The 18,826-nt window shown below is 32.4% G+C and overlaps 2 protein-coding genes across 2 annotated transcripts; both read right to left on the reverse strand.

Moving 5' to 3' along the window:
• Positions 1 to 3,178: 3,178 nt before the first annotated feature.
• LOC108773925 (histone-lysine N-methyltransferase SETMAR-like) lies at positions 3,179 to 3,781 on the reverse strand. Its single transcript, XM_018539905.1, has one exon. It carries the CDS (start codon positions 3,779 to 3,781, stop codon positions 3,179 to 3,181), a length of 603 nt encoding a protein of 200 aa, XP_018395407.1.
• A 1,751-nt stretch (positions 3,782 to 5,532) lies between these two features.
• LOC108773926 (uncharacterized) lies at positions 5,533 to 18,499 on the reverse strand. Its single transcript, XM_018539907.1, has 12 exons — positions 18,495 to 18,499; positions 17,499 to 17,825; positions 16,912 to 17,053; positions 16,666 to 16,841; positions 15,826 to 16,198; positions 10,252 to 10,419; positions 8,568 to 8,883; positions 7,708 to 7,822; positions 7,365 to 7,611; positions 7,046 to 7,286; positions 5,936 to 6,078; positions 5,533 to 5,768 (listed from the first exon to the last, which is right to left on the reverse strand). The coding sequence occupies exons 1-12, from the start codon at positions 18,497 to 18,499 to the stop codon at positions 5,619 to 5,621; spliced, it is 2,403 nt and encodes an 800-aa protein (XP_018395409.1). The 3' UTR covers positions 5,533 to 5,618.
• Between the last annotated feature and the right edge of the window lie 327 nt (positions 18,500 to 18,826).

Below are 18,826 nucleotides of genomic sequence, written 5' to 3' on the forward strand. Positions count from 1 at the left end.
TTTGCCTTCTTAATTTTTTCAATATCCGTTTCTGTGCCTTCACCGTCGATGATACATTTTTCCAGACCATATAATTCCAAAAGCGTCTGTATTGCAAAATTCCATGTGTGATAATTTTCATTGCCTTTCAGCTTCTCTATCAACGACCAAGCATCATTACTCGCCATTTGAATAGTGTTAGACTGAACTCTCTGTTATGCGACAAATGCTTTACTGACAACGAATGTCTTATTATGCAACAAATGCTTTATTATGCAACGAATGCTTTATTATGCGACTTCAGCGTAATGGTTTGCACGTAGCAAAACGTTCATCTAACCTCAAAAAAAAAAAAAACTTGACTTGCGTTCCACCCTTTATTGCAACAAATGCTCGCTTCGAAGGATTGAAGCGAAAAAAGGGGGCTGTATCACTTTTACGCTATTTTACCACATTTTAGGGCCTGGGCCCATAACCTGTTATTTTAAAGTAGTTTATTAAACACGTGTGGTACAAAATACAGAGCTTGCAAAAGATAGGTCAAGACGATAGAGAGGGAGCTGAGAGTCAAGTAAATAGGGAATGCCAACTTTTGAAAGTAAAAGAAAATTATACAAACATGGTCGCTCGAAAAAGGATAACTAATAATTAATGAGCGCGCTATTTAAACAAATGAAAAATGTAATCTTGTATTAATCTATATCTAACACTTAACTCTTACTAGAGGGACTCTATGTCGAAGTAACAAGGTCTGCTCGTATCCATGACAAATATTCGTCCGGTTCTGCGCAGGACTGAATTCCGCCATTTTTTATGTGTATGTGTCTGCACACAAAATCATTTTTAAATATGTTTCATATACATATATACGCGCAATATGGCGGAATTCAGTCTTGCTTGCTATTGGCTAGACATAAAAGGCTGCACAATAGCAGACCTGTTACTTCGACCATGCGGTGTGGGACGCTTGCTAGGCAGTCCCCACTCCCCACTCCCTAAGCTATCGATGGCAGATATTCAAAGCTTTAGAAATTAATACTAGGTATATTATAATAATTAATACGTTAAACAGGGCGAATAAGAATCAAATTACAATTTTAAATCTAAATCTGATAATTTATTCTAATATTATATATTGCGAAGAATATCACGTAATTTTTTGGCGTTTCGTCCCGGTTTCCACTACTGGACTCATCAGTACGGCATTGGTTTTATACGCCTTGGTAAGTTATTAAGGGCGACTGTTACCAACGCCGATTAACTTAATCGACGATTAAGTTAATCGGCGTTGGTAACAGTCGCCCTTAATAACTTACCAAGGCGTATAAAACCAATGCCGTACTGATGAGTCCAGTAGTGGAAACCGGGACGAAACGCCAAAAAATTACGTGATATTCTTCGCAATATTTTTCCAAAGTAGGAAATAACGTTCTATTAATATACAGTCCCCCCAAATTAGGTATATACTAGGTATATTATCTCGACTGCAAAAATTGGGAAATAATCGAGAATTTTTTTAGAACAGAGTTTAATCACTGATCTCTAATATATACTGGATAGGATATAGGATACCATTCCCTGTATAAAATTGTGTGACGGTTGGGTGACCGCCATTTTGAGAAAACTTGGTAAAATCTGGCAAACAACCAATCAGAGTCAACCCGCGGCGGTGTTGAGATTCAAACGTACAAATACCGCATTTGAACTTTACATCGTCACTGGAGCATAGTTGAATGATAAGAAATCGTCATTTTCTCTTGAAATAACATTAAATATCATTCTTTAACTAAATGATAATAAAAAACATTTCATCGTAATTAATATTTTGTAGCCTCTGAAATAAGGAACAACAATAAATCAGAACAAACTTAAGAGACAAACAGCTTACAATTATTTATTATGCAAATACGTTTTAATTAACGTTTAATGGTGGTCAATTAGTTTTGTGATCTATTCAAACAAATTGAGTTAGAAGTCGAATTTTATTATTTTGTTTATGCAAACTTTAATAGTTACCAGTTTTGTTAGTTGTGGCAACGCTTTTTCAATTAAGTAATAGAATGTACAAAACAAAATTGTTTTAACTGATTAATAATCATACAAACAAAGCTCCTCTGCTATCAGCTGAGCAAATTCAATAACTACACAAATGTTCAAAGATGCTCCATTTCTCAATCGAACAAAGCGTCGGATTTTTTATCGATGTATATGGAAGTTCGAATCCCATTCGGTCCTTATTTTTTCCTTAATAAAGTTGAAGTTAAAAATGTAAATAATTCAATTTTTCATTTTATTTTGTTGTACCATCTTAATTTTACAACTAAATTATTTTAAATTTACTCCATTTAGCCATATAAGAAACTAGCTCCCGGCTGTTTATTTGAGTATTGGATAAAAACAGAGTGTTTTTTGTAAAAACACAGCGCCATAACTCACTTCACTAATTGCTGTTACTTTTATTATCGTTACAAAATTTGTACGTAACCTATCGAAAATTTTTAATGTATTTGGCAGGCCGACCGAGTATCCGGAGACGTCCGATTATATCCGACTGAACACGAGTGACCAATATCGTGATTGGCTGTTTGCAAATGCATACCAGCCCCCTCCAAATAAAATCACAGATTTTTCCACCTATATCCTATCCAGTGTATAATAGAGATCAGTGAGTTTAATTCGTTTTAAAATTATACATAGGTATATTATGGGTGGATCGATATATTCGTTCGGTTTTTGAAGGCTAAAATGAAACTTTTTTTTTCATACAAAGGATGAATTTTAATCAATGATATATTCTCCGTTTTTATTGATGACCTCTTGCCATCTTTCCAACAATTTCATTATTCCGCTCTCATAGAAGGTCTGGGGCTTAGAATCGAAAAATCGGTCGAGGTACGTTTTCACAGCTGTCTGATCAGCGAACGATTTCCCGTTGAGGGAGTTTTGCAGGGACCGGAATAAGTGGTAGTCGGATGGCGTAAGGTCTGGTGAATACGGTGGGTAGGGCAAAACATCCCAGCCAAGTTGCATTAATTTTTGCTGAGTGATTATTGCGGTGTGGGGTCTGGCGTTGTCATGGTGGAATATGACACCTTTGCGAGTGACCAATTCTGGACGTTTCTGTCGCAATGCTTGATTCAATTTCGTTAGCTGCGTGCAGTAGACCTTCGAATCGATCGTTTTTCCCTGAGGAAGCAGCTCATAAAACACCACGATGATCCCACCATATGGATAGCAAAATCTTCTTCGGATGCAGGCCGGCCTTCGGGGTGGCATTCGGCGGCTCACCAGCGGTTCCCCACGATCTCTTGCGCATTATGTTGTCGTAGATGATCCACTTTTCGTCGCCAGTCACTATTCGTTTGAGAAACGGGTCGCTTTCATGCCGCTTCAGAAGTGAATTGCAGATGGATATGCGGTTGGCCAGGTTCTCCTCGGTCAGCTTGTGCGGCACCCAAACATCGAGGCGCAACACGTAGCCAAGCTGTTGCAAATGCTTTTGAACGGTTCCATAACCTATTTTAAGTGCCTCCGCAATCTCTCGCACCTTTAGCGTCCGGTCTTGCTCAACCAGTGCCTTGATATCATTCGAATCAACCTCAGTGGGCCGACCGCTGCGGGATCCATCTTCAAGGCTCGTATCTCCGGAACGAAATTTGGCAAACCATTTCTGAGCGGCACGTTCTGTTAAAGCATCGTCCCCGTATACGCCGCATATCTTTCGGTGGGCCTCCGCAGCTCGCTTGCCTTTCTTGAAGCAATAAAGCAAAATATGCCGAAAATGCACCTTATTCTCCGACATGTTCACAGGCCTGTAGCACAAACAAAACTAATGCCAACGAAACCAATTTTGACAGATGAAAAGAGCGGACTGTCACCTTTCCAAAATATTTTGATTGCCCGATTAGGCAATTAGAATCGGAGATATTCGGAAAAAATTTGCACTACTAATAAAAACCGAACGAATATATCGATCTATCCATATACCAAGATGTTTTTTGTAAAGACAATTGTTACTCAAAAAAAGAAAAATGAAAACTGCGTCTTTTCTAAGCACTTTATCAGTTCCTTGCTATAAAAATGTCAAAAAATTATTTCTCGATTTAAGAATCTGTATGACACGCCGTTTATCATTTGTGTACGCAAGTACATGCAGAAAAGTATCATTCTCTAGTGCTATGAAAAGAATTATTTTTCTTTACCTTGACCTTGCGTAACCTTAAATGATCTTCAATTATAAGTCATTGTATTCATCTTAAATTGCTCTATCAGAATGTACAAAAAAAAAGTAAAAAAAAACATATCATTCCATTTAATTAAAAAAAAAAACAGATTTGACCTTTGCCTATCCTTTACGCTTCCGCAAAACAATTATTGATGTTACATTATTATGTGCCCCTCGAAACCAAGCAACTTTTGTTTGACATTTTTTCTTCTATTGTTAAAAACAAGCGGAAGCGACTTATTCAGATGATGACCTGTTTTAAATCCCCCTCCCTGTATACATAACAAATTTATCAAAAATATTTTCTCCTTTATAAGCTTTTATAAGCATATAAAAATATATAAGTATTCTATCTGCAGTTTATAAACTACTAAATGTATTATTCCTGTATATATAAACATACTTTATTTTTACATATTTAAATATATACAAATATTATAAACACAAAAATAGTATTTCTATTTTTGTAGATAGTCATAATTTTTTTACATAATGTACTAATTTATGTGTTTACACATGAAATATAATAATATTCCTGAGTTATTTATACAGGGTGTCCCAGAAAGACCGGAAATATTACATGAACAGGTAGAGCGGACTGAACTGAGTCGAAAAGTCCTCTATCGTTTTGCAATTTTCGTAATAGTCAACGAAATAATTGGTAAAAATTATTGAATACGTGCGTCTGCCCGACTATTGCCAACAATGTATGCCCATGGGTAAAAGTACATAAAAAGGAAGGCCAGCGCTATGACCTTGACCTTGATATACGAGTATGTTGTCAGGGTCATGACTCTGAGTGACCTGCAACAAGTTTTAACCGTCGCTCGCTCTATTCGTTAAGTAATTATTAACAAAATAAGTCCTTCAATAAAACCTAACTGTTGGACATGTCTGTTGCACGTGTTCGACTTTTTACGTTAAAACTTGTTGGAGGTCACTCAGAATCATGACCTTGACAACATATATCAAGGTCAAGGTCATAGCGCTGACCTCCCTTTTTATGCATTTTTACCCGCCCATGATAACTCGATGGCGCGCAGACCATAGAGAGCAGGGACTGTCTAGTAAGCGCTCACTGCTCACAACAGCTCACAACGCCGCGCGCCGCGAGCCCCAATCGTCGTGACTCAGACAGCGGCGCGCTTGCCAGGCAGTCCCCGCTCTCCGCGGTCCGCGCGCCATCGAGCTATTATGGACGTACACTGTTGGCGGTAGTAGGCCGGGCGGACGCACGTATTCGATAATTTTTACCAATTATTATCTCGTTGACTATTGCGAAAATTGCAAAACGGTAGAGGACTTTTCGACTCAGTTCAGTCCGTTCTACCTGTTCATGTAATACTTTCCGGTCTTTCTGAGACACCCTGTATATGTAAGTACAAAATTAACAATTGTTTACAATCTCGATACGTCAAAATTTCTTCATTACAGTCACGATATTGTTATACAAGATTGTTCTTGCATCGCGGCCCCAGAGATAATCGATATGATTGAATTTTTCGTATGCTATTTTTTCAGTTTGTATAACATTTGGTAAATTTTCTGCCAGTTTTTGGACATTCTGAAACAATTATGAAAATGTTATGAAGTAAAAGATAAGATATAATATAATACATGTATAATATATCTATGTATACATATATGTATTATACATGTACGCAGTAATATTATATTATACAGCATAAAAATGTATACATTTTAAAATAGTATTATACATATAGATCTTACAGTACGATGATTAATAAAGTCATTTTCGCTGTAAAAGATCACTACAGGTACTTTTACTCTTTCAAGAGTATATTTAGGTGGTTGTGTAGATCCATAGAGAGTCAAGTTTATTTTAGTACCATAATCAAATTTCCGAAAAGATCCTGATGGAAAATAACAATTATATTATATCTTACATAGATTATATCAGTGCTCGTAAAGATCTGCACATTCCGAGCCGATTCCTGCAGGCGCCGCCTCCTCTATCTCCCCATTACCGCCGATGCTCAGCGGCTTTGACGGCCTAGCTGCCGATCGCGCGCGCGGCGCTGCTAGGCCGCCGAGTATCCAGGGGTAGTGGGGGGATAGGAGGCGGCGCCCGCAGGAATCGGGGCTCGGAATGTGTATAAAAACGTACAAGTCTCAGCATAAACAACTCTTTTTATTTTTTAAACTGAAAAAAGTGTCTACCTTGCTAAACATACGTAGTTCTTTTATATGTATATGTATACGTATATGTACCATATATATGTATAACATATGTATATGTACATATATACATACTATATGTATAATATGTATAAGAACTACGTTTAGCAAAAGATATATCGATATCATATGATATATATCGATCTTTCAATTCTTACTTTTTTATATATCTAATTATTTTTAATTATACATTTTTTGTTTAAATACTGAAGATTGTAGAACTCTTGGGTAAAATCGGAACTCGCTTTCAATTATAACTTTTGAAGATATGATGCTAATAAACAATATAGGAGCTTGCACTAATCATATGAAAAATTAGATCCCAATAAAATATGAGTTAATAATTTTCACATATAATATATGTACATATATATGTATATTATAGCTTTATAATGTGATGAAAAAAAATGTTGTAGAATAGAAGACTCAATGGTGGATAATTTTTGAACTATCAAATATAAAAGTATATCAGACATAAAACTTGTGCTCATAGAGCACCTTTGATATACCTTCAATTAAAAAACTAACGTTATTGAACCTTATATCTTTTCCGGGATCTAATTCAATCGTTATTTTTCTCATATAATGCGTGGATGTAGGATTCTTTATACATGCATTGATTGTGAATTATATATTATTTACCGGTGGTTATTAACTGGCTAAAGTGAATGAATTGTTTGACCGAAGAACCTGCTGGGGAGTGTCCAAATATTAAAGGTAACATAGATTTATCGAGTTGTTCGGTACCGAATAGATAAAACCAACAATTACAGAAACCCTTCGTCATCGGGTGAGGAGCGTTGCTTAAAAAGGTCTTCAATATACAACTTTGCCAGTTATTACGAGGTAACCATTGATATATGTTGCAAACGTAAGATCCCCACTGAAATACATTTAAGCCGAATAATATGATGTAATTTCGTGAAAAAATCAGAAAAATAACAGAAAAACATTACATTACCTCCCATATACTGTGAAGATGTGCAAGAAGCTTCAAACATGAACTTTTTTGATTCCCTAAAAATACTGCAGGTGCCAAACTTATCATTCCTTTGATCTTGGCATTATATTCAGGTCTTTCACTCCCCATAACATAGAACGAAGTTGCACCTTGACTGTAACCGATATAATACAAGTTGGAACAACCAGTGTTTTCTAAGATGTAATCTATTGTTGCTGGTAAATCATAATATCCAATCTCATGCCAACTGTAACAGAAATATTTATTATTTTTAGATACAATGCTATTATTTTTTTACATTTTTATTACTTTACTAATTTATTATTTTAAGTTGCTTGATTACCTGAAGTTCCAAAACTCTTTATCTTTGATTGAATAATGTTTATGAGATTTGGAGTAAGTGTTTCCACGAGCGTTTGCAAGCCAAACATCGTATCCATTGTCGCAAAGAACATATGCTGCAATATGAAAAGTTATATGACATATTAATAAATTCTAAAATATTTATAGTATTCTGATGTGACGAATAATAATTACAGTCTGTTCAATAAAAGCGTACGATTCCGCACTTCATTAATAGATGATGCACAGATGTTAAGTTTGATTTTTCCGATTTCTCTGAACAGTTTGGAAGAATGCTTTAAGGTTATATGGGTAATGTGACTTGTTTTGACTGAGCAAATAACCACAATGAGTGCTGTGTATGTGTATGCAAGTCGTTTTGAAGCAGTGTTCCTTTGCACACATCCGAAAAAGGACCGAAAATGGCGAAAATGTCGTATGCAGCTGCCGGACGCTACATGAAAAAGTCAGAAGGATTTGTCAGGAAGTGGGTGAAACGTTACAAAACGAAACAAAAAATGTCGACGACCTGCCTGATCGTGGCACCCAACGGTCAACGATGAAAAAGGACGACAAATCTGTCATCAAGATATTTGAGAAGAATCCTGGGTATTCATTACGACAAGCGAAAAATCTTTTATTAAAAAAGGGTATAGATGTGAGCCTTAATACTATTAGACAACGATTGCTTGATTCCAAATACGATTGGCGATCTACAAAGAAACAGCCCGTTCTTGTTGAACAGACTGTATTTATTGTTAGAGTATCAAACAACTGAAATAAATAACAAAAATGTAAAAATAAATACAAAAATTAAGAAAATGCAAAAATATATAGTTATATTTATTGATAAGTACTAACCGAGAGCCTTGTGTGGTCCCAGGAGCACCCAATCCGCAGAACTAGATATAAGTCCATGACTTATTATAACTGGCAATCTAGAGGAACTGATATAACATCCGGAAGTTTCCAAGAGTTGATAACTTTCAGCAGATACTGACAAATTATGATTTTCACTCTCTATAACAGCTGCATCGATATTTATGATGTCAGTATTTATTGACATTGATGGTACTCGATCGTTAGGAAGTACACGATGCACTGTTAAATAATAACCATCTTCCGTGCAAATCTGGTGAGTCTCAGCTATATAACCATGAGCTTGAATTAATTCAGACTGCAACGGAATAAAGTACTTACATTATATTATTCTTTATATATGGAAAATGAAAGATTTTACGTTTCAATTATTTCCCTCCTATATATATACATATAGAAACGTGTATATACATACATATACAACACATATATAAACACTGACTTCTGTTTTGAACACAGACAGCAATTAGGTTTTTTTTTTTTTCAAAAATATTGCTTATCTAATAATGTTACAGTCTGATCTGTTATCAAAGGATTAACGCAATAACTTTCGTTATTCTAATTGAGCCCCTTAGTTGACACATGGTATAAGTCGGCCTTATAAGCATAAGCCTTATGCCACTTGGCAACTAAGGGGCTCAATTAATGATACATATTATATATTTTTTTTTTTTCATAATAACCTCTTTCGCTTAAATCGAAATCATTTAAAATCATTTAAAATTTTTGTACCGCGACGCGCGAGGAATTCTATTTCCGAAAGAGGAAACGAAATAAATTTCACATTAGCTATAGCGGTATACGATACATTCTTGCTAGATTACTTCCGTTCTAGTAAATTACTAGGATTGTATGACACGACATAATTTCTAATAATTTATTAAAATACAAGCAATCAAGTAAGAATACATATTTTTTTGCGTATATCACCGGATGGGGATAAATAAATACATACATTATATGCCGCTGATTTAAACTCGAAAAATATCGCGATTTAAATTGAATTCCGCGCTTTGAAATAATCAACATTTGCACATTACAAATTTCCCAAAATAATGTTGATAAAATATTTTTAGAAATTGTATTTAATTTAAAAGCTCATTACAGTATTTAATTTAAAAGCACATTATATTAAAATTTAAATATCTTAAAACTGTGGAATCCTCACGTATAAAAAGATAAGGTCGTATATTATACATATATATTATACATATATAATAAGAGTCATAATGCAATAATATAATGTAACAATTATGTTAATAAGTATAAACGACTGTACAGAAGATAATAAGGAGAATCGTATTAATAAGAAAGCGAGTTAATTACTTATCAATAATATTTCATAATATAAACTTTAGAACATCTAAAGGTTCGTTCCCACTAAAGTCGATCGTGCAGATTGGTGTAGATCGACATAGTTCCTTTCTTTAAAAAAATAAAAAAATAAAAATTGAAAAGAAAACCAGTATTGATCGGCCCGATTATTGGCTTCAGTGGAAATAAGCGTTTGTAATAAAACTTGACATGAGAGATTCCAGTTTGATTTTCTTTCCCATCGTTCGTGGAGCTCGTGAATATTAATATATTCGACACATACATTATAATCGTTTCTTGCGATAATACACGAATTTTGTATAACGTGTAATCATTGATGATAAGATCTTACCGTTGTCATATGGGTCTCATCTTGATTTGTTGTTTTGCTCATGTTACTAATGTCGGACGTCGAATCACTATTAGTGACTATCAGCACCGCGACGACGTGAAGTTTGCGTGGTTTGCGGGCAATGTATTTGCGAACTATTTTACAGGAATAGGCGTCGTAGTACGCCACCTATTTCTCCTTTTACCTAGGCTTTCTCTTTCTTTTCTTACTCTTTCTCTCTAACACACTTTTTTTTTCTTTTTAGACACGGTTCGTGCGACTCGAGCGTCTTACGAGAAAGTGATCCGCGAAATCATACGAAGAACAACCGGAGAAGGGTTTCGTCGCCTTGGTCGTGCGCGCTCGAAAAAAACACGTGTTCAGGCGGTGAAAGGCATGCGTTTTCTTTATTTCTTTTCACGAAGTTTTCTGAAATCGATGTTGAACTGTTTAAATTATTAATGGTTTAAACGAGTTTAGGGAGAGTCACTCTAATTTGTTGGTGAAATGAAGGCGTCATTTTTGAAAAAGTGATACAACACTAGAGTTTATACGCATGCGTGATTTGTATATCTCAACAGATTTCTTTATCTTTCTACGCAACAATAACGACTGCAGGTTCGAGACTCGCGCAGATATACATATATATACATCAGGTATGGACGTTGAAGAAGAAGAAAAAGGGAGGGAGTAGCTGAATTAAATATTGAGAAATCAGAAGATTCGCCACGCGCGCGCGTGAAGTGTTGACTAACAGTGAATAAATGAAATAATACATAAATATAATCTAATAATTTGTGTTTTTTTATTATACTAATTTTAAAATTAGAAAGATGAAGAGTTAACTGAACCGAGATTGAAGTTAATCTATATTGGTAGAAATAATCGTGCATTAAAAAAAAATATTACATCAAAATAATAACAAAACGATTATAATAACAAATGTAAGAAGTTACTGCATATATTATAATTGTTTTCTTAATGTTTTTTTATATGATTTTTTTACTAAAATAAGATATACTTTAAAAAAAAAATTGTATTACCATTCAGTTTTTAGAAACTTTAAATTTCTTACATAATAAAGCAAATTTATATTATATGTAATGTATAATAGCTATAAAAAATTTAAATGTATTTTTATAATAATAATATAGATATGTATAAAAATAAATGTGATGGTAATTGGTATGTATAAAATCCATTTTATTGCTTACATAATTTTAAATAATAATAAAAATTTATTAGCAATATTAAATGTCTAATCTTCTATTTATAATGTTTCTGTTTCTCAACATCTAGAGGTGGTTGTTCTTATTTATTTTACCCATTATAGTAAAAAGAAGTTATAAATTGTTTAAATTTATAAAGTCTTTCCAAAAAGGAAGTCTTTGATTTTTCAAAATTTGGTTGGAAAATTTTTAACTTTATGTATTCTTTTTTAGCAGTTTAAGGTACATAAAGAATCACTATTTAAATGTTGAGAAAAAGAAACCTTGTAACACGTACAATGTATAATTTACCGCGCAATACTGTAGGAAACAATTTAAATGTTTAACGATCACAATACTATTATAAATTAAACAGTTATTGTTCTTATGAAAATTATTAGTTATTCGATCTTGACACAGTGTTTGTAACAAACAATTGAAGTTGTGAACGATTACAAGATATCGCATTACAAGTTAATTGAGATTTTAAACTAATCTGGTAATTTTCTAAAATTGTGATTTTAAAAACAAAATCAAATAACTGTTTAATCCGTTAACTATTTTTTTTTCTCTGATAATCGCGGTTACTTAAAGTAATTTCTTAAAATAACAGTTACTTAAAAATATGTACATAACAAAATAACGACCAGCTATCGTGAACTTTGTAATCTTTATACTCGCTCGAGGGAAAAGTTATTTATTTGCTAGACACGAAGAATAAATGCCGGCAAAACATGCCACAGTAAAAAGATGAATTTTCTTTATACCTAATTATTAATAATTATATAGCGATGCATTTTTCTTTCTCTTACGAATTGATCGTCACTGCCAACAAGTACTGACGTGCGAGATTATTTACTACTCCACTTGCGCAATATTTATTCTATTGTAATTCATCTGCGTTCCAAACAAACTCTAAGAAATAGGTATACAATTGTTGTATATTGCATATAATTTCCCATTTAACGTGTAATCCTATATAAGAGTAATATAATGTGTATTATATTATTAAGTGTGTGGGAATAAATTACAATCAATAATATTATTAAAATAATTGAAAAAATATATAATTGGACTCCTTATAATTAAGTAACAATAATAATTTAAGCGGCTGTTTAGGAATCAGCGCAGTAAGACAAGCGCACAATTAAATTCTAAAATATACTTTACTATAATTAAAATTTAAAAACTTTAAATATTAATAGATACAATATCAAGTTAACGAGTCTCACAATTAATAATCAATATATAAAAACATATGTAGTCAAACATTATACATTGGTATAAAGGAATATACGGAATTGTTCTTAATCGTTTAGATCATGAATGATATTAAATAAGTATTGTTAAATTATAACTAACTTTGACTCTATTTGCCTTTATACTAATGTATAATGTTTGACTACATAGGTTTTTATATATTGATTATACTTTACTATAATTTAAAAGTACAAATATATTTGGACATTTCGGCCATTGGTTTTGGTCATTTTCAGCAAAAGTGTACAATATAAAATCCTAGCTATTTTTTTAGTTTGTATCAAATTTTTAATTCGTATACTAAATTGTTTGAACATGGCGCAATTTATGGCCTGGTGGACAGAGCGATATTACTATCACATCCTAAATTTCATCAGAAAAATTTAGAAAAATGTATTTCAATCCTTTTAAATAATGGATATCCGCTGGAATTAATTTTCAAACAATTTAGTATACGAATTAAAAATTTGATACAAACTAAAAAAATTACTTCCACATTCAGTGATAAGTCGGAAGAAAGTAATAAAGATTTAAATAAGAAAAAGTTCATCGTATTTCCATTTATAAATAGTGTAACATATTCAATTACTCATATGTTCAATGAATCAGTCTATAGTATTGGTTACAGGTGTTTGAATAAGTTGGATAGATTTATTAAAGTACTTAAAGATAAAAAAGAAAAAGGTAATAGTAATAATGTTGTATATAAGATTCCATGTGAGAACTGTAATGTGACTTATGTAAGACAGACAAAGAGGAAATTAAGTACTAGAGTAAATGAACATATAAATAATAGAAAACTTGATGCATCTAGACATTCAGTTTTAACAAACCATGCATTAGAGTGCAATCATGTCTTTGACTGGAAGAATACGAAAATTATGGACTCCGAATCTAATTATAATAAGAGATTAATATCAGAGACATTACCTATAAAAGAACAGTTAAATAGTATTAATTTGAAAAAGGATACTGAATCTCTCGATGACATATATGTTCATTTGCTTAAACGTGTTTCTGACGATGGATAGAAATGTAAACATGTGGGTGGGGTGGAGGGGGGGGTCTGGTTGACTGGATATGTATTGAATCTTTGTCACTAACGTGTGACCATCTGCACAGTTAGGATATATAGTGCGATCGTAGTAATTTCGGATGTCTTAAGAGGAAATTGGTTTCATCTTTTAAGGGGTTTTTTTTACGGCTGATGAGGACTTTGTGAAGTCGAAACGTACCGTATATTAATGTTATCATTATAATAAATTTATAGATATATTTAACAACCATTATTGCTCAATTTATTCTTGACCTGGGAGGTTTATTGTTAATTTTAATTTATAAAAAATCTGTTTAGCCAGTTAGAGCAAGCACTGAACCAATCAGCATTTAGTATTCTTGAGTTTCCTACAGTTATATCACATGGGTTATAAGTTTAGTTAAACTTACGAGATTCAATACTGGTAGAAACGGTGCTGCTAACTCTCTAACCTAAGGTTTTCTGTTAACCAAAGTTTTAATAACCTCCCTGCTCAAGAAAACAGATAGAATCTGATTGGAAAATTTTGTATCAAGTTGAATGGGGGATTTGGTTCCTGTTTTCTGTATCCATCATCGTGAAATCCAGATACAGACCTTTATCACAATATATGATAAAAGAGATATTCGTGGTTAATGTGAATAGATCCTAAATTCCAGTTATACATTTCATATCAGGTTGAATACCGCAATTCACGTTGTTTAAGTATTAGTATATATCTCAATGTCGAGATTTTAAAACCATCTGTTTTAATAAAATATTTACTTAATCCTTCCTATCCAGATGTATATTAATAAAAAGTTATTCATTTATATCAGTACTTATCATATTAAATAGGAGATTTGGTTCAAATTTTTCGTATCTGATCGTATAAATCGGATATACAGAATTTTTCATACGACTACGCCTATCATAATGAATAAGAAAATCCTATAGTGTTTTAACTCGGTTTTATAATACTATATCTCATTGAATACTGATTCTCCGATGATTGTTATCATGTTCAATACGAAAATCCTGTTTCATTCATGTTAGTATTCTATCGCGTTCGAACCCATTTCCTCAATAAACAAGCATTGTATCTGGTTGAATATTAATTGTCCGACTATTTCTATCATGTTCAATAAAAAAATTCGGATTTACTTATATAAATATCCTATAATGTTCTAACTCGTTTTTCCGAATCTATAATATTGTATCTCATTGAATACTGATTGTCCGACGATTGTTATATCATGTTAAATCATGAAATCTAGATTCATTTATGCAAGTATCCTATCGCGTCCTAAATCGTTTTCTCGATAAACTATCATTGCATCTCATTGAATACTTACTGATCGTCTGATAACCAGGGATGGGAAAGTTACTTTGTAAAAATAATTAATTACAGTTACAGTTTTTTCTTTCAAAAAGTAATTAATTACCGTTACAAGTTATTGACTCTGAAAAGTAATTCGTTACAGTTACAGTTACTGAAGAAATAACTTTAAGTTATTTTTAAGTTACTTTTTTTATCAGAATTTTCACTAGTAGCATCGATACTAGGGCTGCATTCAGAAACGTTACCCAACTGCCTTTGTGTATCGTTTATTTTTCACCTAATATTAAATAAGAATATTACACAGATTACAAGAATATAATACACAGGGTCATCAGAGTAATTAGGACAATTAAAAAAAAGACTGGTTTACATTTACATGTTATAAAAATTTTATTGAAGAAGAAAATTGGCAAAAAGCTCTAACAGGGTTGCCACAAATTTGCAATCATGAAATATCTTGACATTTCCCTGATTTACTGACGTAATTTTGAGATTTTTCCCTGACCCAGAATAATTCATATTTTGCAATGTATCTCGGTCTTTCCAATAATTGTACATAAATGCAGGTTTTTACGTTGAAGAATCGACTTCCAAAAGAAAAAAAAAGCTGTCAAGAAAAATGACGGCAAATTCCCTGATATTTTCCTGATTTCCCTGACTTGTGGCAACCCTGACTAATCCAAAATGTTAATAAAAATTCTTATTAATTTTTAACAGAATTTGGTATTCGATTGTAAATCGTGTAAATTCCCTCTCTGTGGCGTTACTACGGAACCACCAATGCTGAACATTCGTTCAACAGAAGCACTACTTGGGAGTGCTGTGTTATATTTAATAAAGAATTTTTTTATTCTATGATACTCGTTTAACATGTTAACGTTAGAATTATTGGACTTCAAAAAACGATACAATTCTTCTTGTAAAGATTCGATTTCTTTTGTTTGGTGGTTAAAATGAAAAAAATCGTCATCGTCGATGGATTTTTCACTAGCTGGGGAATTTTCAGTAGATTTAATACCAAATAATTCTTCTAAATAAGTTTTAGCTTGTTCCTTTTTTTGTCCGTCTATCCAATTTAACTTGAATTTCGGATGCAAAGAACTTGCGATGATTAAGTTCTTATCCTCAAATAATGTCGAGAATCTAAAATAAATTAAATATAAGTTAATGGGAGTGGCACACTTGCAGATAACTCAATTGCACACACCACTCACATCAGCCGGTTCCTAGTAATTTTCCACTGTTTCACTAATGCGATTATATTATTTTAAATTAGCCAATTAGTGATGTGAACAATTGATACACGACCATAAATTAAGTAATTTCATGTATTTGAAAATTTTACAATTTAAGTGATCCTTTTAATTTTATGGAAGTAGTATCTTTTAATTATGGATGTAGAAAATATAGATACAGAAAGTTTGTTTACTCTTTTATCACATTATAAACGTGTGACAATGAGGCATACATTGAATCTTATCGCGGTGAAAGATTCTGAGAAAGTGCGATGTACAAGAAAAAATATAGAATGAGACTTTTTTTTTAAACTACATATATGTAATAAAACTGTAATTTAAAAATAACAGAACACAATGAAATTAACAAAGTACCTTTTATTTAAACCTTCTTGAATAGCCGTAATAAGCGCTTGACAATGGGTAAATCCGTTTTTGTTGAATTTTACCATTTTTTCTTGTAAAGTTTTCAGAACTGGTAGTAAAAATCCCATATACATCCCCATTTCTCCCTGTATTATATCCAAGGCTCGGGCCAAAGGTTCCATAATCTAATCGAAATAAAAAAGTGAGATATATTCTATTAAATTTACATGTTAGTACATTACTATTTAGATGTACCTGACAATATTCTTCCAGGAATTTAATTTCTTTTTCTGTTAGCCTTTGCAAATTGCAATAATCCAGACACTGATTAATTTTTTCGGAATCATTTTTCAAAAGTTTTACTAGTTGTAGTACTGAATCAAAAGTAGAGTTCCATCTGTATTAAAATAAAGATTAGAAAATGAGGTAAAAGTTTAAATAACTGTTTTTATTATATATTGAGACATTTATATATACATATATATATATAGTAATGATAAATATAAAAACGCGAAGAGAAGTAGAAATTAATGTTTCAACCAATATGATTAATATTTGAGAGAGATGATAGTAGATAAATATAAAACCTATTCAATCTAAGACTAATATTCATAATCAATTTTTATTTCAAAATTATAATCAGAGCTAATGAAAAAGACCTAACGTTTATTATCCAATCGACGCGCTGATAAAAGCGTTACATCAATTATCAGTCTTAAAACTAAATCGATTTCTTATTTACTGGGTGTATTCCGAACTGCCAATATCTAAGGGAAAAAATAAGCTAAGCTAAGATTCAGAATACAAACCCACTATCTTCTGCAATAAAAAAATCTTCTTACCTGGTAATTACAGGAGTTTTTAAATAGACACCCAAATTTTCCTTTATTTTATCAGCTGTTTGTGTCGACTGATTTTGCTTATTCCAAAGTTTTATTAGTTTTGCGAATGTCATTCTATATTTCTTCTTGTATACAGCATCACTGTCTAGTGCTTTATCAGAATCTTTCACTGCTATAAGATTCAGTGTATGACTCGCACATCTATGATGTGGTGGAAGACTAAATAAACTTTCTGAATCTATATTTTCCACATCAGTAATCAAAAGATCACTTAGACTATGAAATTCTGTATTAATAGATTCTTCATCTTCATCCTTCTGGAAACTTCTATAATTTTTATTTATAAATTACATTAAAACATCATATATATTAATTATATACTTTATTTAATTACATATGTAGTATTTAATTACATTTTATTTATATTAATTATATAGATATATCTATTAATATATTAAAAAACATAATGTAAAACATTTTTTAAAGAGTATATAAAATATATGTGGCGTCGAGTGACTCACCGCTCTGTGCGATTGACTCGCGATTTGTAGACCCGAGTTCAATCCCACGTGCGCCCAAACGCGATGATTTTTCGCGTTTAATGAGCCAAAAAATGGCTCCACCTGGTGATCAAAAGATCTATGATCATCAGCGCCGTTCGGATTCGGCGTTAAACTGTAGGTCCTATACATCAGTATACATATCAGTAGATATTTGTCTCTAATATCTGACTGAGGTAGGATTCTGTGGACCAATCACCCACAAATCCGAAAAACAATCTGATTCGAGAAACGAATATAGGCCTCGGACAAAAGAGGTCTATAGACGTCCTATGCTCCACACAAGGAGATAAAAGGAGTCGTTAATTTAAAATATATAACCATAAACTTACTGGAAGGCTTTAACAAAATTTGTTCCGTTATCAGTTGTTGTAGCACATACTTTATTTTGGATGTGGTATTCGAGAAAGACTGAATTAATTGCCTGAGCTAAAACGTCATATGTATGTTTGCCTTTTATCCTGCGACAAGCTAGTGCAGCCGATTCTCTCTCTAAATTTTCAGGATTAATCCAGTGTACAGTTATGCCTAAGTAACTTCTACAAATATAATTTTAATTAACGAAATATTAAACAATAATGTATATATATTTATTATACATATAATGTATTACAAATCTTAATAATATTTTCTAAGTAAATATTACTACATTTTTTTCAGTTCTAATAAACTGCGGCGATTCATTTTGTCGGACTTGAAACGCAACGTTTCACGACTAAAAGTAATATCACAAATTGTATTACATTGAGCGATAATTTTAATAATGCC

This window comes from Cyphomyrmex costatus, unplaced genomic scaffold (assembly GCF_001594065.2).
Source record: "Cyphomyrmex costatus isolate MS0001 unplaced genomic scaffold, Ccosl1.0 scaffold229, whole genome shotgun sequence".
Classification (NCBI taxonomy): domain Eukaryota; kingdom Metazoa; phylum Arthropoda; class Insecta; order Hymenoptera; family Formicidae; genus Cyphomyrmex; species Cyphomyrmex costatus.

Coding starts and splice junctions, on each gene's coding strand:
- LOC108773925 (XM_018539905.1), bottom strand. CDS start 3,781: ATGTCGGAGAATAAGGTGCATTTTCGGCATATTTTGCTTTATTGCTTC.
- LOC108773926 (XM_018539907.1), bottom strand. Junction 7,287..7,364: donor ATCTTCACAGTATATGGGAG/GTAATGTAATGT, acceptor AATGTATTTCAG/TGGGGATCTTACGTTTGCAA. Junction 5,769..5,935: donor ACTTTATTAATCATCGTACT/GTAAGATCTATA, acceptor TAATTGTTTCAG/AATGTCCAAAAACTGGCAGA.